This window comes from Paroedura picta, chromosome 4 (genome assembly GCF_049243985.1).
Source record: "Paroedura picta isolate Pp20150507F chromosome 4, Ppicta_v3.0, whole genome shotgun sequence".
NCBI classification, from domain to species: Eukaryota; Metazoa; Chordata; class Lepidosauria; order Squamata; family Gekkonidae; genus Paroedura; species Paroedura picta.
Window position 1 is genome coordinate 118,086,783 of NC_135372.1, and position 26,043 is coordinate 118,112,825.

Here is a 26,043-nt window from a genome sequence, read left to right on the forward strand (position 1 = left end):
TTATGCCTTGGCACACTGTCTTCTATAACCAGTGGCACCCCACAATAGTCTAGGCTTAAGCTAAAGCCATGACACTGCTAGGGTCAGCCAAGCCAGGCTGACCCTAGACTCCATCTTAGAAATCTTGCTCTCTGCCTTAGGTTTGGAATGACAGCCTTTACCTGACCCAGAAGTGCCTCTGGACTCAAGCTTGCATCAGCTCATCCCCCCCCCCAATTGTATTTCTAAGTGAGTGGACTGGCTTCCTCCTGTTTGCCTAAGGACTCCTAGGAAAATCCTTTGTCTTGCAACATTTTTCACACTTGGCCCCTCTGCCAGGGGATATCTCCTCCCCACACCCTGCCAGCTAGACCTGATTGCTCTCTTCCTCAGAGCCATTAATACCTTTATCCAAATCCATTTACGGCCATCACCCCCCCCCCCCACTTGGCCAGGTATTGTCCTAATCTCTGGGGACCCTGGAAACTTCCAGCACATGCTTACCTGAGCCTTGTCACATAGCCCCCTTCCCAAAATCCTATAAAAACTGTGGCTTCACACAGCCACTCTGAGTGTCTTCCAACCCGGGACCTCCCACGCTGGTTCGTGCTTCTTCCTCTGACCCACCACTCCTCGGACAGGTAACTATCAAGCCTTCCACTCTTCCTCCCCCTTCTCTATAGGACTGCTTGTATGTGTGTTAGCTATTAGTGTGTCTTTTTGTTATTTTCCTTTCAATAAAAGCTTATATTAATATTTCACCATTTAAATCTGTGTTTGCCTTGAGTTCCCACGGGCGTAATAAACCCTCGTATACAAAGGTAACGATCCGATAACGCTAAGTTACCCCCCTCTCGCAGCATTTGAGCTAATATTCCCCACGAGCTCAAAGATACGTGTTTTTAGGACACGTGTTCAGCAATTTGGGTAACACCTTGGTCTCTGCAGTTAGAAGATTCAGGCTACAGGGATGTAAAAGGCCAATGCCCAAGACCCTGGAGAATCACAGCCAATCGGAGCAGCCAATACTGACCATGATAGACCTATGGCCTGACTTACTAGAAGGCAGCTGCATGTCAGGTCACAAATATTTGTTCAGGTTGACAAGTATACCGATGAGCATTTCCCATCCCCCACCCCAGCTGTTGAGGTATATAATTATGGATTATAATTCTAAAAGCATGGAGCCCACCAAGTCTTTATCACACTTTATTTTTTAAAAATCCATCTCCCCGTTTTAATAGCATTCTAGAAGTGGCTTGCATTAAAGTTATATCATACAATAATCATAACATTTTTAAAAGAATAAAAATCATTTCAATATCCAGTAGAATAAAAATTGGAAGCAGCAGTACAGAGTTGCTAGCCAGAGTTGTAGCCTACTGAGGACTCCAACAGGCTTAGAAGGGTTTAGATGGCACTGTGAACCATAGAGAATAATAAACCATAATCCAGCCTCCAGAAAACTAACATTAGCTATCATCATATGGCAACAATTAGGTCAAAGGCTTTCTTTGTGGTAGTTCTAGTCCTTTGTTGTTTCATTTTCTGCATTTAGGAAGTTTGTATAAAACTAGTGGCATTGGCTAGAGGTTACACTGTTCACATAGGGTTTTTTTCTGGTTTTAATGTCTGTGTTATTTTATTATGTTTTGGCAACCTTGCAGCTTGTTGTGGCTCCATTAGCCCCTGTGACTCTGTGGAGAAAAGATGGAACAAACATATGTTAAATACATAAAAATTAAAAGTTAGCCTAAAACAAAATCCTACTGAAAGAAGATGGTCGTCGCTTGCCTTTTGAAGATAGCAAAGAATAGGGCCCACCTACACCCCGTGGGAGGCTTTATCCCATGTGGCCACCTGCTGAATCTCTGCTTATGGTGGAGTAAGCAAAAGGGCCTCTCCATCAGACCTCAGTGCACAAGTCACTTCATGTGTCAGTGGATGACTGGAGGGTTTGGGCAGAGATATTTAATTAGGCTTGCCAGCTCAGTGCTGCAAAATTCCTGGAGATTTAGGGGCTGGAGCCCTGTGATGGTGGGATTTGATGAGGGGAAGGACTTCAGTAGGGTACAATGCCACCAAAACAGCCATTTTCATCAGAGGATTGTTATTGTTTATCATATGGCATGTGCGTAATATAGCCAGAAGATCCTAAGATTGTCTGGCTGCCAAGCCAGAGACATTTGGGTTTGCTATTGCCTGCACCGCATCATGACCCTGGTGTTCCTCGGATGTCGCCCTTCCAAGCCTAGCCAGAGCCGATTTTGCTTAGCTTCCAAGAGCGAACAGGATTGGGCTTGCAGGTGGCATCCAGGTATCTGTAGCCTGGAGACCAGCTGCAATTCCAGGAGATTTCTAGACAACACCTGGAGTCTCGTAACCCTATATTTAATTTGAAAATACGGGTGATACCGTGCCTTTGTTCTTATCTTTGCGATGCTGGAGGCTATGGGCGCACATTTCATAAAGAAGGAACAGAATGTGCAGATGGTCAAGCCCGGATAGGACAAGGTTTTACTGCACCACGTGAAATAAAAAAGTCAGCTTGCAGGGCATGATTGATGGTGGGAACCCCCAAGACACGGCTAGGTAGTAACTGGCACTCCATAAACAGGGGCTGCTGCTGGGGGGTCAAGGTGCCGATGGGAAAAGCAGCATGAATGAGCACTCACAGTTCCCCGGCTGTCATTGCTGCTGGCATTCAAAAGGCCACATGTCTTAATTACCTCCGCTCAGCCCCAGCATGTGACTTGCCTCCAGAAAACAGAGCACCTTATTGAAATAGTTTTTGCTTTCCCCTCCCTGGCGTTGAACCAGCCTCTAATCTCTCTGAGCAGAAAGCAGGTCCTCCTCCACTGTTTTCAACCCCAGTCAGCCAACAGCAGAGTAATAATTTACTTCCTGGAATAAGCCACTCCTTGAAAATATTCTCATGACCTTCAGACTAATTCATAAAAAAAGAAGAAGAAAAACAACAGGAGCCAGGCAAAGAGGTTGCAACCAAGACGACACAGCGTGGAACATGGCATTCGACAGCTTTCGGAGAGACCTTGAGAACCTGGCCTAGAAGCTCTTCCGTTAGTAGGTACGTTCTGTATTTTCATACTTCGTATGATGATAATGTTTGAAGAAACACAAAAGAAGGGATGTTATGTGGAATAAAACTTGTCCCAAGCTATCTAGCACTCACGGCACTGTCTTGGGTTTGATTCACTGCGGTGTGCTCTATGCGTCTCCCCTTGAACACGGACCGTATTGCGTTGCAATGCAAATAACTGGTCTGTGGATCACTCAGATTGCGGTTGCTACAGTTTTAAACACTGCATAAAGTTATAGTACTTAAAGAGCATAATATCCTTCAAAGGGAGATAAGTCAGATGGATAACTGTCCAGCTAAAATATAAAGAAACCTAGTTTCTTTTGCCTTGAGATTTTGTGGGCAACTGTCTATGTGTCTAAAACGGCTCTGAAATTGTAGTTTAGTACTGAAAGATGAATCCCAAGGTAAAGGTGAAATGTAAGGGCTGAAAGAAGCAGCAAGATAGACAATGCTAAATGTTTCTTACCTTGAAAACCCTATGAGGTTGCCATAAGTCAGCAGCAACTGGATGCCACTTTGCACCTCACAGTCTTCCTTGGCTCTTCTTATGTGCATTCTGATTCATAGCTTTGATCTTAGCATTTCTTTGTTTAATAGCAGCTCTTTCCTCCAGGGGAACTGATCTCTGCAGTCTGAAGAGGAGCTTTAATTCTGGGATTCTCCAGGTCCCACCTGGAGGCTGGCATCCCTGAACAGTGACAGAAATGCTAGGGTCCAACTGAGATCTGGAAATCCAACTTCTGGGGTTTCTCAAAGCCTGAAGAATATTTCAGAAGTTTCTCAATGGTAAAAAGGTTGAGGAAAGCTGACATAGAGGCAGTAATTGAGAAACCCTTTGTATGTTCTTTGCCAACCAGTGGTTTCAACTTTGATTGTAACATACAACTGTTATTTATTTTGATATTGAACTGAACTGAAGAATGTACAGACTGAAAAGTTTTCAGGTCTTCAAGGAAATTTTGCTATCAATTAAATATTTTCATTGAAGGAAGAAACTATGACAAGTTTATGAATTATTTGATGTTTATTGTTATTAGCAATTAGTGACACACAGCATTTCTCTTTGTTTTCCACCTGGAGCCTGGGAATCCCTGCACCTCCATGGGACCCAGTACCAGAGAGTCCCCCTTGAGAAAGTAGCCCTTTTCTTCAGGGGGACTGATCTCTGTTGTTTAGAAATGACGTGCAATTCCAGCAAATTCCTAGGTCCCAACGGGAGATTGGCATCCTGCAACCTCTCTGAGGCACAGTGCCACAGAGTTCGCTACCCCGAAGCAAGGCCTTTCATCTCTAGGAGCCTGAAGACCAGTTGTTATTGCAGAGTCCCCCCTCCAAAACAGCCATTCTTCCCCTGGGGAGCTGATTTTTATATTCTGCAGATGACCTGCAATTCCAGGACATTTCCAGGCCACACCTGAAGGTTGTTGACCCCTGGGTCAGGGATGTTCCTTGAAGTTTGGAGGTGGGGCCTCAAGAATCCAGGGGTGGGTAAGATCTTTAGCCATGTAGCCAGTCCTCAGGAAGGCTACAGTGCAGGTGTGCATCCTAGTTCCCGCTGTTGCCCTGGGTCCAATGGGCTTTGCCTCTAGTGCTGAAATAATAAAATGTTGTTAGGCTTTAATGAGTCCCATGAGATGTTCAGTTTTGCTAACAGAAATCTACTGTGCAATGGGCAAAATCAGTAGATATGCTGACAATGAAAAATTATTTACAATGGATCTTTTTCAATTCACAATGGTCTATGGTTTAATGGAACCTCAACGATATTCCTACCCTCAAATATGGTGTGATAAGTTTCTTGGGGTTCAATAGAACCTCAGTAAGATATACCTGAGGAATCTGGGCAGCTCCTGGAAAACATGGCATCTGGCTAGAGAGTACACTTTCCCATGGTCAGTCTTTGGAGAACCTGACACACATTTGTACATTTCTAATGCCAAAATGCAACTACAAAGCAAGGTGTGGGCAACATTGATGAAGGGTGTTTACAAGCAAACTGCCCCTTAGAGCAAGAAGGGGTCTGACTGCTAACACAAGATTGAGACTGAGTGTCTGTCCTTAAGTCACCTTGTAGCCCACATGAGAGTCAAAATGAGCAATTTCCCAGTCCAACTTGTATGTCTGTATTGTTCAGTAGATTTGAGAGGGGGTAGCCAAGTTAGTCCATTGCTGCAGAAATAAACAGGAGATTTGTGACACCTTCAAGACCGTAAATAAATGTTGGGAGGACTGTGGGGTCTGCTATGCATGAAGAAGATCTTAGGTTCAGTCTTTGGCATCTTAATTAATGACTGGGGAAGGGAATGGCAAACCACCCCGTAGTGAGTCTGCCATGAAAACGCTATGGGCGTCACCCCAAGGGTCAGACATGACCCGGTGCTTGCACAGGGGATACCTTTACCTTTTATCTTCGTTTTAAAGGATTGGGGAATAGGTGATGTGAAAAATCTTCCCTTTGGTTGGCTCTCCTACCACTTAGGGTTGCCTATCTGGCCTTTTCCATCATGGCTCTAGCTCAGTAGAATAGGCTTCTTGTACAGGTGAGGGGGCCCTTGCTTGGAGATCTTCAGGAGGCACCGCAAGGTCTGTCTGTTTGCCAGGACTTTTGAAGGAGTTTGAATGGCCAGCATCTTTTAAGAAGAGGGATTTAGGAACTTGTTACTTTATCTTTGATTTCAGCTGGGAATGTTTTAGCTATAACTGTAACCTGCCTTGAACCAAGAGGAAAGGCAGGGTATAAATATTTAATTAATTAATACCTAGCATCCCTAACTGCAGACCTGAGGACACTTTCTGAGGAGTAAGCTTCACTGAGATATATCTCTGAGTAGACCAGCTTAGGACTGATCCCAGGCTGTTTTTAGACTAAACACAGTCACCAGGTAACCATCAGCAACCATGCATCAATTTCCAGTCACTGTATGCCATGAGACTCCTCCCCCTCCCCTTCCCTGAGTTTCTTGCAAAGTGCTGAGAAGATAAAGGACAAGAAAGACTGTCCCAAATTTTCCTTCCCAAGGTTGCTGGCAAAGGCAGATGAGCCATTGGAGTGGAGGGGAGAGATTAACCTCTCACCATCAGGCTTTGCAGACACTCCGAAGCAGCAACAAAGATTTATTGCTAATTGCAAGTTTCTGTCTGTCCTGACATGCAGTGAGAGGATGACCTCTCTCCTCCCTTCTGTGTTTTGTCTGTGCTAAAGGCCTCGGGGTAGAGGTGGATTTGAGGTCATCTGAAATAATGGCTTGCTACCAAAGACAACCATAGCTGTGGGTGCCCGGCTGAACAAACTAAAGTTTTTTTGCAGGAGGAACCCATTGTTGTATAGGTATGTGGCATGGTTGTTGTGGAGCCAGGATTGACTGCAGCTTTCAGCCATGTAACATTTGCAACCACCTCTGAAATGAATGACATATCTGATCTGGTAGATATTCACCTGGGGTGGGAGAATTTGTAGAGCCAGGGGAAGGGGGCATAATGCCACAGACTCTACCCTCCAAAGCTGCCATTTTCTCCAGCGGGACTCATACCTGAAGTCTGAAGATAAGCGATTATTCCAGAACTCCAGGTCCCACCTGGAAATTGGCAATCTTATTATTATAACCCTTTCTGGTACATTACTTACAAATGTACCAGAAGTCTGGCAGCCCTGCATATTGGGAGCATATGCTTTCCTTGTTATCCCCATGCTGCATGAACATAGGAATGTATATATTTTGCATGTGCATGGAGCTTTGGTACATACAAGTCAGAACCTTGGAAAACTCAGTGGTCTGTTTGCATGGACTAAAGCAGTGGTCTCCAACCCTTGGTCCGGAGACCGGTACTGGTCCGTGGATCAGTCGGTACTGGGCCGCAGCTCCTCCTTGTCCTCCTCCCCGGCTGCTGCCTTGGGGGCTGCTCTTCCACTCTGCCGCTGGTTCACCTTTGGTGCTCTCCAGCGGCCGCCATGGCTGGGGTTCTCCCTCAGCGTGGCACTGCACAGCGGGTGGTGGGAAGTCAGGGGGGCCGGCAAGAAAGCAAGTGGAGCAGGGGCTCAGGTGGTGGCGGCGATGTCCCTCAGCAAAAGCCTCCCCCCCGGACCTCAGTAAAATTGTCAAGCGTTGACCGGTCCCTGGTGATAAAAAGGTTGGGGACCACTGGACTAAAGCTATACGTGAATGCAAAATATTTTCATTACCCTATTCATACAACATGGCAACCTCAGCATTGTGTAATGCTTAAGACCAGCAAGCTCTAATCAGGAGAGCCAAGTCTGATTCCCCACTTCTCCTCTACATCAAGCTTCCTGGGTGACCTTGGGCCAGTCACAGTTCTCTCAGAGCTCTCTCAGCCCCACCTACTCCACAAGGTGCCTTTTGTGAGGAGAGGAAGGTTAGGTGAATGTAAACCAGCTCCTTAAGATAGACAAAAGTGGGGGTATACAGCCCAACTCTTCTTCTCATGCATTGGAAGGACTTATGGGAAGGCAATGGCAAACCACCCCGTATTGAGTCTGCCATGAAAACGCTAGAGGGCGTCACCCCAAGGCTCAGACATGACTCGGTGCTTGCACAGGGGATACCTTTACCTTTTTATATGCAACTAGTAATCAAGCCCGCTGTATTTATACTAGGGCGCTAGGTGTTAGTCCTGGCCCCCCGCCCACGCTGCAGCCTACCTCAGGGTGCAAAATCTCTGCAGGTGTGTGCGCGGGCAGGGCAGGTGGGCGCCACTGTGGGCGATTGCGGGTCTGGCGGCAGCGCTGTTTGCAGGGCCGCAGCCGGCAATCGCGGCTACTCCGGCGGGCCCGGCGATGTCGGCATTCTGAAGCTGGAGGGCGGCGGCCAGGGAGCAAACGCTGTGTCCGCGCGACTGCCAGGGGCTCCCTGGGTCGGCGGCCTGACGCCTGTGGCGTCGCGGGCGTGTTAAGGATTATTAGCTTCTCAGTATGTAAAGGGCCAGTTTGGTGTAGTGGTTAAGAGTGTGGACTTCTAATCTGGCATGCCGGGTTTGATTCTGCACTCCTCCACATGCAGCCAGCTGAGTGAGCTTGGGCTCGCCACGGCACTGATAAAACTGTTCTGACCAAGCAGTGATATCAGGGCTCTCTCAGCTTCATCCACCCCACAGGGTGTCTGTTGTGGGGAGAGGAATGGGAAGGCGACTATAAGCCGCTTTGAGCCTCCTTCGGGTAGGGAAAAGCGGCATATAAGAACCAACTCTTCTTCTTCTTCTTCATCTTCTCCTCTGAAGAAGTAATATTGACACCCTTTCTGTCTGGAGCTACCTTAGCATCAAAACAAGGCTGGCTGGTTAATATTTAATTGCTGTGCTTAGTGATTCAACAGCCCAATTTTGTCTTTGGATACTTGCTGGAAGAAACTATGGCAAGCTTGGACTCCGCTTATGGCTGCCATGTCCCAAATGGGGTCGTTTATCATCATGGGAGCCAGAATGTGAAGGGAAGATTATTTACAGTGCAAACTTGCTGCTGATTAAGCATTTTATTACCATGAGAATATATTGGTCTTGGAATGAGAAATGGGAACTGCCAGAGCAAGAAGGGGGAGGAGAACTGTAGTTTTTCACCTCATCTATTAACTACTTGACTGCATCCACATAGGAAGGATTGTTTCCCTCATCACCACTGCGAATGCAAGGGCGTTGGTCACAGAACACCCACAATGGAGTTAGGCATCTACTTTTCCTTTATCAGCTGCCATTTTACTCCAATCACATCACCAATGGCCTTCAAAAAAATGACAATTGCTATTGAGGACAAGAAGCTTACGTTGTTCTTTTGTTTTTTCTTTTTAAGGAAAGTAGGAACCAGTAGATCATGGGATTCTATTGATATAATGTTATTGTGTATTGCTCAGTAGCAATTACTAATTTTTTTAAAGCCTTCAAAAAGCCTTCCATTGGGGCAGTGGAGAAAAGAAAGGCTATGCAGAGCCAACGGATGGAATATAGTTCCAATATGCCCTGGCCTGGATAACCCAGGCAAACCCAATCTTGTCAGATCTTGGAAGCTAAGCAGGGCTGACCCTGGCTCGTATTTGGATGGTAGACCTCCAAAGATTTGGATTGAGTTCCTCCAGGGTCATGATATGGAGCAGGAAATGGCAAACCACCTCTGAACATCCCATGCCAGACAATCTCCAGATCTCCTGGTAACACTATACACACCATATGACAAAAAATAATGTGGGCAGAAAATATGACCTCCTCATCCAGATGGCTACCCGGACTGTGTTTTTTCAGGTAAGATTGTGCCAAGCCAGGCATGAGAAGGAACATACTGAAGACAGTAGGAATCAGTGGCTATCATATGGATGGTCAAAAAACCAAAACCGAAGCAAATAAAAATACCCAATTGCCATTTGAAAGCCAAGGTAAAGGGGAAAAAATCTGTGTGGATTCAGCCTTTATTAAAATTAAGTGGTTTGAGAAATATTGTTTAAGTAAGGGTGTCATCATTGGGAGTTATCCCATTTTTTTTTAAAAACTGGTAAATTGCAATGGCATAAGCTTAAATGACATGTTCTCAAGGTGTTTTATGGCATGAGCTTAGATCACATCACTTGATGATTGCTTGCAGATCAAATTGATGCTAAAGAAACAGCTGGTAAGTCTAATTTAAAAGTTGACAACACTAATTCTGATGCATGCTTGAAAAGTTACTCATGTTTTTCTATTACTCAGTTTATCTTCGTGAATAAGGGAATAACAGCACTAGTGGTATTTCCCCCCCCCTATAGTTCTTTGTACCTTCTGAGAATATACTTATGTAGTTTTGATGGAAAAGTGTCTCCAATGCACACAGAACAGTAGTTATGAATGCTAGCACTAGCCCTGTTCACGTTACAATGAACTGCATACAGGTGATCCCTTTTCACATGTTATAATGAACATATGTACATGAGGGGTTGTTTCTTGATTTTACTCTTTTATTGTGATAGGGTCATTGGGCCCATTTTATTCTGTAAATTGCCCTGAGCCAACTTGTTGGGAGGGGCAGTATATAAATTTAATAATAAATAAATATGTGCATTAAATCATTCTCATGTCATAGTCAACACATGTTTAGCTGAATGTGTGATGAAAGCCAAATGTTTATCCAAATGTTTATCCAAATACTAGTCCCTAGTTTCATTAGTAAAATGAACACTTTGTTAGCAGGTGGATAAAAAACCATGAACACCCCTCATATAATATCATTTGAAATATTAATTGTAATACACTGCCTGGCTAAAAATGACACCTAAATAGGTGACGGTCAGATCATAAGGGCAAATACATTGTCTGGCCAACAGGATGCAAATATGGATGCTAACCAGAAACAAGCCTTCAGTGACAAGTCTGAAGACATAGGGCCTTTACGCACGGGGATCTTTGTTGCAAATTGTTTGCAGAATGAAAAATCGCCATTTAAAATAGTGGAATTCGTCGTTATGCATACTTGCCTTTGTAGTGGAATCAGTTGCGTTTTTTAGCGTTTCCCACAGGCTTCCGGTCTCGGCAGAAATCGCTAGAAAGGAAGCGCTATTGCCAAGCTCGTCCCGCCCCTGGCCGTCAAGCAGCCAATGGGCAGCCGTTAGCATGCTCCCAAACAGCCCCTTTCCCTTTAAGAAAGGTTTTTTTTTTAAAAAAACAGACCCATAGCAACGAATCTAGGTAGATTCGTTGCAACGGAGAGACCCATCCAGCTGCCTAATGTGAGCTGTCGTTTGATCGTATGATCGTTGGCACGCTGCCTCGAGTGATAAAAAAAAAATCCCCCCCCTCTCACGGGCCCGATTTTCGGCTGAATTAATGTGTAAAAAATAAAGGGACTTTATTTCAGCAAACGGGCTTTTATGTGGTTTGTGCTTAGTGACTAAAGGTAAAGGACTGAAGCCAGGGAAGCCTCTAAACAGAAAGAGGCTCGCTGGTGCGTTTATCCCCGCTCGCTCGGAGAAAAAAAAAATGGCGATCGCTTCGCCAGAAGTTTGGAGGACAGGCTCAGGAGGAGGGACTTTGAAGAACCCGCAACAATGGTAACGCACAGGTCTTTAGCGCTAGTGTTGCAGATTGGTTGCAGGAGTGTATCGCTATCCGGAGGGTGAATCCACTTTTTGGGATTTCCCTGAAAGCGCTACAACGAAGCGCTTTTTGCGGATTGGTTTCAGGAGTGTTGCAGATTGTGTACGACGTCGTGCGTTATGGCAAATCAATAGCGTTACCAATTGGCAACCATTGTGCGATTTTGAAGCCGTGCAAAAAGCCCCATAGTTTAGAACAGTAGTCCCCAACCCTCGGTCTGGAGACCGGTACCGGTGCGTGGATCAGTTGGTACCAGGCCGCAGCTCCTCCTCCTCCTCCTCCTCCTCCCTGGCTGCTGCCTCGGGGGCTGTCCTACCACTGTGCTGCTGGCTCACCTTTGGTGTTCTCCAGTGGCTGCCATGGCTGGGGCTCCTCCTCGGTGTGGCACTGCGCAGCTGTTGCTGGCAGCGCCCCCCAGCGGGCGGTGGGAAGTCAGGGGCACCGGTGGAAAAGCAAGTGGAGCAGGGGCTCAGGCAGTGGAAGTGAAATCCCTCAGTAAAAGACTACCCCTCCCCCCAGGCCTCAGTAAAATTGTCAAGCATTAACCGATCCCTGGTGATAAAAAGGTTGGGGACCACTGGTTTAGAACATGTGGAAAGGAATGGCTAACACGCTAATAGCTAATACCCCACATCATGGAGATACATAATTTAGGACAATAGGTTTTCCAGGAACATGCAACTAATCTAATCAATTTCTAACCTCACAATATATAACACATTTCCCTAACTTGACAGTTTTCCCATCCGGTACTCAAAGGTCATCAAGGACCAGTAGCACTCATAGTTTCCCCTAGGTAGATCACATCACACTTCTCCTGGATGATTGTATAACTCTAGAACACCCATCAAGTCATTGTTTTGGGGGTAAATATGTCAACACAGCCTCAGGTAGCATTTTGTCTTATACAGGCATCCTGTCTCAGTCCTGTGTATGTGTGTGTTTTTTTAGTGCTATACATACATCCGTAATTGCATGTAGGCTTCCCCCATCTTTTTCTGTGAAATTCTGGTTGTTTTTCCGCTGACTCCGCAGACCCCTTCTCATATAGACCGTTTACGCACTGGAGGCTTTATGCCGGGCTGCAGGCTGGAGTTTTAGTTGTGGCAGGTTGCCCCATCTCTTCCTGCACCCACACGGGGGAGCATTTGGCCCGATGCGCCTCATCCGCCTCTGATTTGTGCTCCTGCATGGGAGCTCGGGCAGTGAAGTCCCCAGTGCGTAAACAGCTATAGAAAGGTAAATACTGTCTCCATCTTCCCCCTCTTATTTTCTTAGCCTTGTGTGCATTTTCAGGTTGTTTTTTTTTTTGGTATGTGTATGCTGTATCTATTTATTTCCCTTAATAAAAGATTTTCCATTCAAACATCTGACTAGTTTATTTTGGGTTTCTGTAAGGTAACAATCCCCATAAATATTGGTGGAGATCCTCTTTCAGCATCTCCTTTAAGGTAATTTCCCCAAACTAATTAGGAGACAGCCTATTTGAATGACATTTTGTTGGTTCTTTCTTACAAACAGATGTACACACATAAAGGAAGGATGCCTGTACATTTACTGTAACACATAAACAGGATTCCTATCATCTCTCCATGCAAGTCTTCTTTTTCAAATGGAAGCCCTTGCAGCCAAATCTTATAAAATCAAACACCATCCTTTTAAAGCCTCATGGATTTACCTGTAACAGGCAACTTTAACCTCAGATTACATATTACTAGCTTTTAAAGCTTCAGGTGTGCTTTGTGCTGGAAGTCAGGGTTGTGCATAATTTGCCATAAATGCCCTCAGGTTTTGAAATCAGCCCACCGCATGGGTATGATTGTGAATACGCTTATCATCTTACTACATCGTTTTTCTCTTTGACCTTTAGTAGATTGCATAACCAACTCTTGTAGTAAAAGTTCAGCCATGGAATTTTACAGGATTCTTGTTGCTTCTGATTGGGCCATTTTCAAGAATCATGATCTCTGGTCCTGATGAAAAGAAGGGAAACTGTAATAGAGCATAATAATAATATACAGAATTTGGGGGCATTCTGATTAGAAAGAAGATTTGCTGTTGTGCTTTTAAAAGTGGCTTTAGGGTTATGAACTCCAGGTTGGGAAATTCTTGGAGATCTGGGGTAGAGCCTGAGAGGAGAAGGGTTTAGGGAGTGGTATAGTGTCATATAGTCCACCTCCAAAGCACCTATTTTGGCTGAGGGAAACTGATTTCCCTCATCTGAAGATTAGTTGTAATTCTGGGAGATCTCCAGGACACACCTGAAGATTGGCAACCAGAACTGGATTGGCAGATGAAAGGGTTTTTTTTCCAATTGGCATGGGGGAAAATATGATCCCCAGACAATACTGCATTATCAAACTGTAGCTAAAAACTACTGGAATAATGGCAGCCCAGTAAAGGAAAAAACAGCATTTTTACCTGTACACAAAAGCTGCAATCCTAGAAACGCTTCACTGAGAGAAAACTCCATTGGGTTACATGGGATTTATATCCAACTAGATCTATTTAGGATCGCTCCTTAAAGCATGGGTGGGTTTGGTTTGCCAGCTATAAAGGGCTTCAATGTTTTGTTTGTTTGCAAAGTGCAGCCACCTTCTTCCAGCCCAAATTATCTCACAAGAAGAGTCGCCGACTTCCTTGTGGTAGCTGGAGATATCCTGAGATTACAACTAATCTCCAGGCAACAGTGGCTTTGGAAGCCACTGAAGTCCCTCTACGACACTGAAGTCCCTCCTTTGCCCAAAACCAGTCCCCCTCAGGCTGCACCCCCAAAATCTCCAGGCAACCCTACACAAGATTTGTTGAGGTAAGGCTAAGACGGAGGAGAGGAGGGTGATATCACAAGCTACTTGGAGTCCTCCTTGGGGAAAATGGTGTCCTCAGGAAGGGGCAAAGGGAGGACGTGTTTTTTGTGCTTGTGTCTGCTTTTCTCTGTGGTGCAGTTGTCAGAATATTGGAGTAGGTCCGGAGAGACCCAGGTTTAAATCTCTACTCAGTCATGAAGGTCACTGGCTGACTTCTGACCAGTGTCTCTTAGCCTAACTAACTTCACAGTGTTATTGGGATAAAATGGAGAACTCATAGGCCACCTTGAGCTCCTTGGAAGAAAGGTAGGAGAAAAGAGTTCTATAATTAAATAGGTATGTAATTAGGGTTGGAAACTCATATCTAAAAGCAAAAGAGGGGGATTTAGAATGATTCAAACCAAGTTAATTATTTGGCTCAAGACATCAGTGGTGGGGAGTGGGGGAATCCGTCCCACAGTCCTGTGAACTGCCCCTAGAGCTACTGTTCTGAACTTGTTAAACAAGTTTCCATTTCTGGCTTCTAGCCAATGTGTAATCACAACATCTTGTTTTCACTCCCTACCTTTAGGAGAGCTGACCTTATTGCTTGCAGGAGAAGGACACTTGAGAGCTTAGACCTCAGAGACTGTCTCTTGGAATACCTCTGAAGAGTGTGGGAACAGCATCGGTCAAGGAACGAAAGTCGTTACATTTCTTAACCTGTGTGTAAATCCCCAAGCTGACTAGATGCACTCCCCTGGACACCAGACTGTCTTTACATCACTGGGGAAGACAAAAGGTAAATTTCAACTTGTTTGGGGGCCTTCGTGTTGTTTAAGAATTCTGTGGGACTATCCTCTAATGGTAAAGAAACTCCCAGAGCATATAGTAACAATCACCTACCATGGCTCAGTAATCCAAAGGTACAGGTACGGTGCTGATTAAAGGGTGGCAAAAAGATGTATTTTCCCAATCAGTTCAGCTCTGGTTAAGATATTGTTTAATTATCACTGCTTGAAAATGCTCTTGTAGGTGGCTGATCCTGTGTTGAGCAGGGGGTTGGACTAGATGGCCTGTATGGCCCCTCCCAACTCTATGATTCTATGATTCTATGGGGTGCTTGAGTCTAGACTCAGGTTTACCCACCGGGGAGAATAAGGCCGGAGCGTCCCGTGGCATCTTAAAGCCTAACAAATCTGTTCTAGCATTGTAGTTACAACATTTCCAATTTTTTTTAAATAACATTTCTAACATCCTGATTATATTTAACATAATACACAGGTCAGTCCTGTGCAGTTACTCAGTTCAAGCCCATTGAAATCAATGGAATAATTAGAAAGGAGTCAATCTGCATAGGATTACACTAGGATGGCCAGCTCCCACTTTCCCAACACCTGAAGATTTTGGGGATGCAGCCTGGAGAGGGTGGGATTTGGGGAGGGGAAGGATCTTGGCAAGGTATAATGCCATAGAGCTCACCTTCCAAAATGACCATTTTTTTCCCGAGGTGAACTAAATCTCTATCCCACAGAGATCAGTTGTAATCACAGAAAATCTCCAGACACCACCTGGAGGATGCAAACCGAAAATAGAATCAACAATGGCAGTCCAATAAATCAATTTATTATTAAATGCATTCAGTCTCCTAATGCTTAAATTTCACAATATTCAGCCAACATTATTCAGCCAGAACGGGTACCTAGGTTTGTTCCTTGTTTTTGGAATAGCCTTCCTCAATAGCTGTTTTCTTCTATGTTAATACATAGCCTTTTCAAAATTAGTCAATGCAAGGAATGCATTGTGAAAGGGTTGTCTGACCCCCAAAGGGGTCCCGAACCCCAGGTTGAGAACCACTGCTATAGACACAATCCAACCAAAATCTAAGCATTTTTAAAACCTCATTATTCTGAAGGGGAAACAGCAAAAGTCTCCCACTGAGAGATCTCAAGATAATAACATATTTTAAACACACAGTGAGCTGGATAAGGCTGAGAGAGCTCCAATTGTATTACCTTTATAAATACAATTTTCCGAATCTTTCAGTTATGTTGTGGCCCTACTCTGTTTATAAAAATGCCCCCCTGGACATTTCTGTTTTACAGTTAGTGGAATGTCAAAAGAATTGGACTTTTTCTGGCTTCCTGACCTGAGGCAGCCCATTTAGAATAATAGAATCATAGAATCACAGAGTTGGAAGGGGCCATACAGGCCATCTAGTCCAACCCCCTGCTCAACGCAGGATGAGCCCAAAGCATCCTAAAGCATCCAAGAAAAGTGTGTATCCAACCTTTGCTTGAATACTGCCAGTGAGGGGGAGCTCGCCACCTCCTTAGGCAGCCTATTCCACTGCTGAACTATTCTGACTACTCATAAAGAGAGGAATCTACTCATAAAGAGAGGAATGACAACAGAGAATAACTATGTGCGTGTGGGCAGTTACCAGTCTTATCCATGGGTCACCTTATAAAGCCAGTTTGGTGTAGTGGTTAGGAGTGCGGACTTCTAATCTGGCGAGCCGGGTTCGATTCTGCGCTCCCCCACATGCATCCAGCTGGGTGACCTTGGGCTTGCCACGGCACTGATAAAATTGTTCTGACCGAGCAGTGATATCAGGGCTCTCTCAGCCTCACCCACCCCACAGGGTGTCTGTTGTGGGGAGAGGAATGTGAAGGCGACTGTAAGCCGCTTTGAGCCTCCTTCGGGTAGGGAAAAGCGGCATATAAGAACCAACTCTTCTTCTTCTTCTCTTCTTCTAAAGGTTTCACTCAGCTGCATGGAGCTGGCAAGGTATAAAACCGCACTGTGTTCTTGTGGGTCTCCATGTAATCTAATTCATGAGGGGAAAAAGCAAAGCAGAAAGACAAAAACAGTTCCCAAAGGAGTGTGGCCCATAGTCACTCCCCCAGAATACCCCAAATCCATATAAATACACTACAGGAATTATAGTGAAAGCCAGGACATTGTAGGCTGCTGAAAGAAGAAAGAGCTCTCTTCAGTTAGGGCTGCAGGACTGTTTCATTCTTGTTACAAAGTCAGTGTCTGTGACATGAATCAGTTTGAATTAGCCAGGCTTCTGTTCTTTAAAGAGCTGCATGTGATAGAAATATAAAAAGGTGGCATTTTCCTGGCAGGAAACTGTGTTTTGAAATTGCTTACCTGTAGAATCCCTACTTGTGCACTCAAAATGCAGTAAATACATTCATTTTCTGGAGGGGGATGCTTGTGAGCAGTAGATAGTTGATTGCAGTAAATCATGAACAAAGAAGGTACTGTATTTGGTTTCCATAGTGTTCATTCACAGTATGAATTCTTTCTCTGTATGTATATTTATGTTTAGGAGCTTTCTGTGTCTTGGAAATGATGGGAGACTATGATCCTATATTATCCAACTATTTTGATATTACCAGGTAGAGTCTTGTACTTAAACCAGGGACAGGGTGTGCATTTTTTAAATTACTACTCTTTGCTAGCATTTTTGAGTGTGAGTTGTTCTTGTAGGTTAGTTGATTGATTTATTACATTTATAAACCACCCCTCTCAGCACTACTATCTTGAGGTGGTCTCTGGAGATACTCTGAGATTACAACTAATCTCCAGGCACCAGTGGCTTTGGAAGGAGGTTGGGAGAGCTTGGTCTGTTTAGCCTGGAGAGGAGACCTTCGGATGGAATGGGGACCAGTTATTTTACATTATTTTAAGGGCTATTTTCCTGTGGAAGTGTGTATGCACACAAAAGCTCACACCTTGAATAAAATGTTGTTGGTCTTAAAGATGCCACTGGACTCAAATTTTGTTGTGCTACTTCAGACCAACGTGGTTACCTATCTGAAAATCTTTTACATTATGTAACTAATTTTATTGACATCTTATATTTTATATTATCTGTATTTGCATCTGGAATTTTGTGAGCCACCCTGAGCCATTAGGAAGAACAGCATACAATGCATTTATTATTTTTAAATTATTATTTTAATAATAATATTATTTAAATAATTTTAATAATAATTTACACAGTGCCCATAAAGCAGAACATAGGTTTTCCTACTGTGTCTTGAACCCAAAGAATGTTTTTTTAAATTAGTGTAGGCAATGCCTACAAATGAATCTGCAGCAGTGCTGAACTTGGAGAAGTCTTGGTCAAGGGTTTCTGGAGTGATAAGTAGAGGGCAACAAGCATGTCTCTATGCGCATCACTGAATGTTCCAGCATGTGTTATCCAGGGTCTGGTGATGATGATACTAAAAGTTATAGTATTCAAAGATGCTTTAACATTAGGAGTGATGATATTGCTACTACCATCCTTAAAAAAAAAGTCTTTCAGCAGCAAGGGGTGGGTAGGGAGGGGGAAGTGGCCGTTGCAAGGGGATACCAAAGGTGCACACCCCCATATGGATGCTCTGTAGCCACTGAGATGCCTCTGCATTTGTCATGGCAGTGATACTACAACAGAGAATCCTCCCAAGTAGAAGCAGACATTGCCTGGATGCAGGGTATCTGAAAGAACACCGATGCTTCTTGGTGCCTTGAAGTCATGTGGAGACTTCAAGCTTTGGATGACCCCTATTCTCTCAGCCTCCTCAGTTCCTCATCTGCAATATGGGTATAACTGTTCGGCCCTTCCTCACAGAGTTGTTGAAAGGACTGCAATAAGAACAGGCACATGCACTGTTTTAAAGACCTTATGACTATTGACTTTGGGAGCTCAGTTTTAGCTGAAATGCAGAAGCTTTACTGAAGAGATCAGCAGCAAGGAGTACATAAGCTGGAAATCAATGTCGGCTGATGTGGCTGTGGAGACTAGAAAACCAGCCCTGGGATGGTTCTGCACTTACTTTTTCCCCCAGTTGTCGATCCTGTTGAATTCAGGTCGATCTGAACCTGGGTCTTTCACCTTTGATTTTCCCAAATTGAAACAGACTTTGCATTCTGCCATTAATTGTGTGGCTGCTCTCTCCCTCCCACTTGATTGGGGAAACTAAGAGGGGGGAGGGGAGTGGTGGTCACGAAGCTCCAGCTGACATTGAAGGAACATAAGACTGGTTTATTTCCTGCTGTCTCCTCTACAGCCAAAGCCGAGGAGGGAGGAAATGGAGTATGAGGCTGCTTGTTTATTTTTCTTTTCCTGAATGAGCAGGGTGGGGGGGAGAGAATGGGGGGGAAGACAATCTGAAAGCCAAATCTCAGTACACAGAAGTGTGAGCTTGGAGCACAGTCACTTTAGAAATGGGGGCAAAAACAAGTATAGTGAGGGAATGGCAACCAGGAACCGCAGTTTTCCTGCAATCTTTGAATTGACACCTTGACCAATCAGTGACAGACTGCTTCATTACATCAAGTGTTGGAGGTGCAAAAGAAGTTAATCCAGCAAAACGCAGACATCTACACTTGAAATACTGGGGCTCTTGGAGCACTTTTCTCAGATGTAGCAAATTATACCCACTCCTGGATATCATGGTAGAAAGGTAGTGTCACCACAGATCAATCACAGACATTGCAGAGGGAAAATTTAAAGCACTAAATATCAAAATGGAAATCGAATCAAGTGTAGATGACTTTTTAAAATTCGGGGTCACTGGGGATAAAAAGTCCAGTGCAGATTTAGCCCAGGCTGCTCAATTACACTTGCCCAGCAAAACCTAAGAAAATGCCAGTGTGCACATGTAGCCAAGACTGCTGATCTTGGTGTGGAGATCTCCCATCTATGTTTGATGACAATGGAGTTACAGAAACATTAATTGTTCTTTTAGATGCGAATGAACAATTACTATTTTTAAAATGTATGTCCTGAAACATGCCCTTTTGACATACCTTTAAACTCTAATGTTTAAATACATTCACTCCCATGCTTGCATTTCAGTGGGCATATCCTGCTGCCTGTCACTGCAAAGTCTAAGTATTCCTTGGTAGGCTGCAGGCAAAATCTTTGAAGTTTGCAATCTAGGTTAGACGATGCGATGAAACTGATCTCAGGCAAGAGGGGTGGGCGCACAGGAAAACCTGCGAAAGGACTCTTGGAGGCTGTCTCTTTTTGCATGATAGGAATTGCACTGTAAGTGATTTCTCAATTTGTTGTACATCTGTCATTAGCAGATTCCTGTTTATTTGAAATATTTATACCTCACCTGTCCCCTTTTTAGTTTAGACGCAAGAAAATGGTGAATGCTAGTATGTGCATGCAAATTAATCGACTGGGGTTTCTTATCATGGCCAGCAGCATGTGAGGAGGGAATCTGGCTCTGTGTTGTTCCCTGCAACTGCTTCTGCCCTGGCTGCATTGGCTCAAAAGTGCCTCTCCCTGTCTGTTTCTTCCCCTCCACCAGATGCACTGGGAGGGTGGGAAGGCGAGCAGAAGGGGGAGGGGAACCAAAGCAGTGGAGAGAGGTAGGGGGAAGAGAGGCAGCAAGAGAAACCTAAGCAGTTGGGTGGATGTGGCACAGCAGACCAGGTGTGTGAATGTGGGCTAAAATAAGCCAGAAACAGCAATTTAAGGGGCGGGGTGTGGGGAAGATGGAGATGTGGGTGAAACTGAAGAAGGTGCTGCTTCCCAACTGAAACCACTACCCTCATTTTCCCCAGTGGAGGTTTTAGCAATGTGTGGAGTTCATGACCTCCTAGGGCTCAAGGCCACTCAAAGAAAGGGGTTGATTGTCACTTCAGGACAGGCATAAGAAAATGTGTTTTCATGTACCAGTTGATATATGGAATTTGTTATCAAAAGATAAAAGAAATGTCTGGGTTTAGGTGCCACAAAAAACCTGCACAGATCCATGGATGATGGGTCTGTGAAGGGACATTGACCATGATACATAAGCTGAACCTCTAGGTTCAGAGGCAATAATTCTCTGAATTGATTGCCTGCCCAACCCTCATCCTTCTGCTTAAATCTCCCTGAGAGAAAGGGTCATTGTTCCTGTCTTAAAGTGGGCAGGAGTACTACCAAAGCCTACCCCTCTGCCACCCCTAAAGAAACCTACTCTAAACCAACAAGAGTTGAACAACTACAATCTAGTCTCATTCTCGAGCCAGGTGATTCAAGGAGTGGTGGCTGGGCATTTTCTGAAATTCCTGAATGAAATGGATTGTTTGGAGGATCCATTCCAGTCTGGTTTCAAGCTTGTTAGGGAAATGAAATAGGCTTGGGTACCCTCGTGGATGACATGCACCAGCAGATGGGCAATGGCCGTGAAGCTAGATTTGAGTCCAGTAGCATGTTCAAGACCAACAAGATTTTTTTTTTGGGGGGGATACAATTTTGAGAGTCAAAACTCCCTTTGTCAGAGACAAAGGGCAGTGCAGCTCTGTTCATTCATCAGGACCTATCCACAGCTTTTGATACCATCAATCACAGTCCTTCTGGATCACCTTTTGGGACTGGAATGGGGAGGCACTCTTCTGTGATAGTTCCAGTCCTACCTTGAGGGTCGGTGTGGTGCTATGGGACTGCTGCTTTGTGCCTTGGCCTATGAGGCTCCTCCAAGTTTGATCTTGCCCCCCATGCTTTTCTGCATCTATGTAAAGCTGGTGGAAGAGGTCATCGAGATTTGAGCTGAGTATGCAGATAACACTCAGCGCTGTCTCATACTACCAGCAGGTCCTAGGGGATAGGGGATGAGGGCTAATAAGATGAAACTTAATCCGACAAAGTGGTGCTGCTGGTGGGGGAAAGGTCTGAACCAGGAAATGTGTTATCTACTGTTCTGGGTGAGGTTGTGCTCCCCCAAAAAGAGTAGGTTTGCAGCTGGGGGAGGAGCTCCTATGCCCAGGCCTCCTATTGGATAAGCAGGTAGCAATATTAGGCAGGGGTGCTTTTTATCAGCTTTGGTTAGTGAGCCAGCTGTGGCTATTTCTGGGTAGAAAAGATCTTACCGCTATGGTAGATGCCCTAGTAACATCTGGATTAGATTACTGCAGTGCACTCTGCATGGGGCTGCTCTTGAAGACTGTCAGGATGAAAGTGAGAGAGGACTACATAGCACTGAAATCATAATTTATTTTCCTTTTAAAAGCTGGCAATGCCTTTTCCCAAGGGCAAGATTCTATTACCTTGTTATTTACCTGAAAGTAAGCGTGGCCAGTGAATTTCTGCTTATAACACTTCCTTTAAACTCCATTCTTAACCCATTCTGCTGCTTTGATTGAGTTAATTACATTCTGTTCATTTATGCTGCTCCAGCAATGTATTTTTTTTATCAGCGAGAGATTTCTTAACCATGACATGTTCTCCCTTTGCAATTCATGTGATCTTTTAAAAATGTTTCTAATTGTGCAATCATAAAATTTACAAATGGGGGAGGGAGGAGAGAATGTTGCAGGCAAGAGAAATGCAGGGATTTATGCTTCTTCATCTCTCTCCTCCTTAGAATGAAATTGATTTCAAATGAACTTGAGATGTAATTAATTAAGGATCAATCAGAATTGGAGTTTGTGTTACAACAATTTTGCTCTTGGCTCCATCAGTATCAGCCATGAGGAGCCAAATAGAGCATCAGTGACAAGGGGCAGGATACTTTTGCTGGATGCTGGGGGCAGACATGGGACATCATACCCTGTCTCTGCTTCCCAGGTTATTTGGCTAGTTATGGCAGGAAAGAAAACCCTGGATTAGATGGATCTTTTATGTTATGGAGTAAAGGGCAAGAGGGTTTCTTTCTACGCTTCTCTTTTTGCCATGGGAGTACTGGCTTCTGTGCAAGTTCGCATACATGCTTCCTGCCACCTCAAATGTTGCTCAGGGGCATCCTGCAGCTGTCAGCTTTGCTTTACTACCCTTATGTAGAGTAGAGGCAAAACATATTCCACCACATATTTCTCTAGTCATAGACAGCAACTCTTCTTTCCTCTTATCAAAAGGGAATAAATGAATGTCTGGGAAAATATTGCAACAGAGTTTTGATTGTTTTTTTTAAATGTGGGAAGAGAGAAATGTTTGTACCAAATATGTAGTCTGCAGGCTCTCAAATAAGAAGAGTTTGTTCTTATAAGCTGCTTTTCTCTACCCAAAGGAGTCTCAAAGTGGCTTACAGTCGCCTTCCCTTTCCTCTCTCCACAACAGACACCCTGTGAGGTGGGTGAGGCTGAGAGAACCCTGATATCACTGCTCGGTCAGAACGGCTTTATCAGTGCTGTGACGAGCCCAAAGTTACCCAGCTGACTGCATATGGGGGAGCAGGGAATCAAGCCTAGCTCGCCATTCTCCTAATCACTACACCAAGCTGGCTGTCTCTCTTGATGAAATGCCAATGAAATTTGCTATTAAAAATAAGCATACTGGGATCTTCTTATTACTTGGATATTGCTGGAGTTTGGGAGGATTTAAACCAGTTCCCTCCTTTTTCCTTTGGACCTCTCTTCTATGTCTCAAAACGTTCTGTGTTGGATGAAAATTTTTGATGGAACACCTTAGTGATTGAGGCACCCTGTTGCAGTTGCTGGAGTGAAAAAGGAGAAATTCTAGAAAACATCAACTTATGAGGAGTCAAGGGGCCAAACTCATTTTTGAGGGCCATTTCGCACAGCTTCAAAATAGCACAATGGTTGCTAATTGGAAACGCTACTAATTTGCCATAACCCACGACGTCGTAGACAATCTGCAACAATCCTGAAACCGACCCGCAAAAAGCGCTTCGTTGTAGCGCTTTCGGGGGAATCCAGAAAAGTGGATTCACCCTCCGGATAGCGATACACTCCTGCAACCAATCTGCAACAGTAGCGCTAAAGACCTGTGCGTTACCATTGTTGCTGGTTCTTCAAAGTCCCTCCCCCTGGCTCTCTCCTCCAAACTTCCGGCAAAGCGATCGCCATTTTTTTTTCTCCGAGCGAGCGGGGATAAACGCACCGGCGAGCCTCTTTCTGTTTAGAGGCTTCCCTGGCTTCAGTCCTTCACCTTTAGTCACTAAGCACAAACCATATAATAGCCCGTTTGCTGAAATAAAGTCCCTTTATTTTTTACACATAAATTCAGCCGAAAATCAGGCCCGTGAGAGGGGGGGGGGGATTTTTTTTTTATCACTCGAGGCAGCGTGCAAACGATCATACAATCAAACGACAGCTCACATTAGGCAGCTGGATGGGTCTCTCCGTAGCAACGAATCTACCTAGATTCGTTGCTATGGGTCTGTGTTTTTTTTAAAAAAACCTTTCTTAAAGGGAAAGGGGCTGTTTGGGAGCATGCTAACGGCTGCCCATTGGCTGCTTGATGGCCAGGGGCGGGACGAGCTTGGCAATAGCGCTTCCTTTCTAGCGATTTCTGCCGAGACCGGAAGCCTGTGGGAAACGCTAAAAAACGCAACTGATTCCACTACAAAGGCAGGTATGCATAACGACGAATTCCACTATTTTAAATGGCGATTTTTCATTCCGCAAACAATTTGCAACAAAGATCCCCGTGCGAAAAGGCTCAGGAACTGGGTCTGGGTTCCCCACAGATCCAACTTGAGTTCCTTGCAGCTGTGGGGAATAACTTTTGAAAAATAAATAACACTCCCCCCCCCCCCAATGGGCTCTGAACACCAGCCCAGGAGCTGAAAGAGTGACTTTCTCCCCCCCTCCCCCCCAGCCATTTTCCCATATGGAAACAATGCTGGGGAAGGAGTTATTTCCACATTTTTGCCAATACATATGCACAGAATACTTCACATGGAGCAAAATTATTCGGGAAACACTCTCCCAGCAGTGTTCCAATATGCAAAATGGCTTGGGGAGGGGGCAGGAAGGAGCCTTTCTCCCTCTCCCCCCTCCCCCATGGCAGCATTTTGAGCCCACTTGGGTTCTCTTTTATTTTTAAAAGGCAATTCCCTGCAGACACTGTGTGACCATTGGGAACCCAAATTGGGTCCCAGGAACCCAGACCCAACTTGTTAAGCACCTGAATATATAGTTTGGCCTAATATCTTCTCCTCCTCTAGGAACTAAAGTTATACAACTTGGGATTTTGGAGGTCACATCATTAAATGATGGGAAATCCTTTTAAAAACCCAAATGCATGCAATCCTTGATGATGCTATCAGTTTTTTCTTAAATTGTTCTGACACACTGACATTTGTGGAGAAAGATATTTGTTTCCCTGGAGCATCAGGGTAACTTCCCTGTCAAAATATCAGTTGACACTGAACTTGATACAGCATTACAAGCATCACAGAAGGAAGCATGAAGAGGAAGAAAATGTATTACTTGCCAAAAAGACTGTTCCCTTCAGGACTCCATTTTCCTCCTAAGGGTAATGTCAATGGTTGGGGGCTACTGACCCAGAGATGGCCTTGCATCTTAAGTTTAAGAGCTGCAGAAGCATCAATGTGGATTTGTGTGTTCATGTACTAACATTTCAAAGTGGCTCCTTGCATTATGGGATTCTAACAAACAACCCTAATAGTTGCCCACAAAATGTACATGTGTCTACTGCAGCCATGCAAGATTGTCAAGTCTGTCTTAGGAAACTGCTGGAGATATGGGGACTGAGGAAGACAGATTTTGGGAAGGGGAGAGAGCTCAGCGGTGGCATGGGATGCCATAAAGTCCACCATCCAAAAGTGTCACTTTTTCCAGGGAAGCTGATTTCTTTGGTCTGAAGTTCAGTTATAATCCCAGGAGAACTCTAGGCCCCACCTGGAGGGTGGAAACCCAACAGCCATGCCGAATCCTACTGGCTCACTTGTGACTTTAGCAAACTATAAAGCAGTGCTTATACCGAGATGCTCGATTCATGGTCATAAATTGCTTGGAAAACTCTGAATGAGAAGGACTGGATGTGTGCCAAACATGATGCATCACAGGGGGCTGCTGTTCTGCCTTGTGATCCGTGCCTCAAAGAAAAGCAGGGCACATTCCTCGTAGACTTGGAAGGCGCAACGAGAGGCTGCCATTTACAGGGTCTCATTCTTGTCGGGTGCAGTCCTCTGCTTCTGCACTGTTATCTGAACGTGCTTAGATGTTCCTTTTATAGGAGCAACAAGACTCTGTCCTAGCTCCAAGAAAGCTTGGTTGTTTTGACTTGTGGGTTGATGTGGGAGAAGGGCAAGGTCACTTCGGAACAAATGCATCTCTGTATACTTTTCTTGTGATTGCTCTGCCAGCTGAAAAGCTTACTCAGTTTGCTAACTTTCTCCTCCA

At 44.6% G+C, this 26,043-nt stretch overlaps 1 protein-coding gene across 1 annotated transcript in view; it reads left to right on the forward strand.

Moving 5' to 3' along the window:
• The first annotated feature begins 2,822 nt into the window (after positions 1-2,822).
• Positions 2,823-26,043, forward strand: part of SGK2 (serum/glucocorticoid regulated kinase 2) — a 41,538-nt gene continuing 18,317 nt past the window's right edge. The window contains exons 1-2 of the mRNA XM_077335376.1: positions 2,823-3,067; positions 14,528-14,737. Of these exons, the coding sequence (XP_077191491.1) occupies positions 14,686-14,737 (52 nt within the window). The 5' untranslated portion in view covers positions 2,823-3,067; positions 14,528-14,685. The remainder of the gene's footprint in view (positions 3,068-14,527; positions 14,738-26,043) is intronic.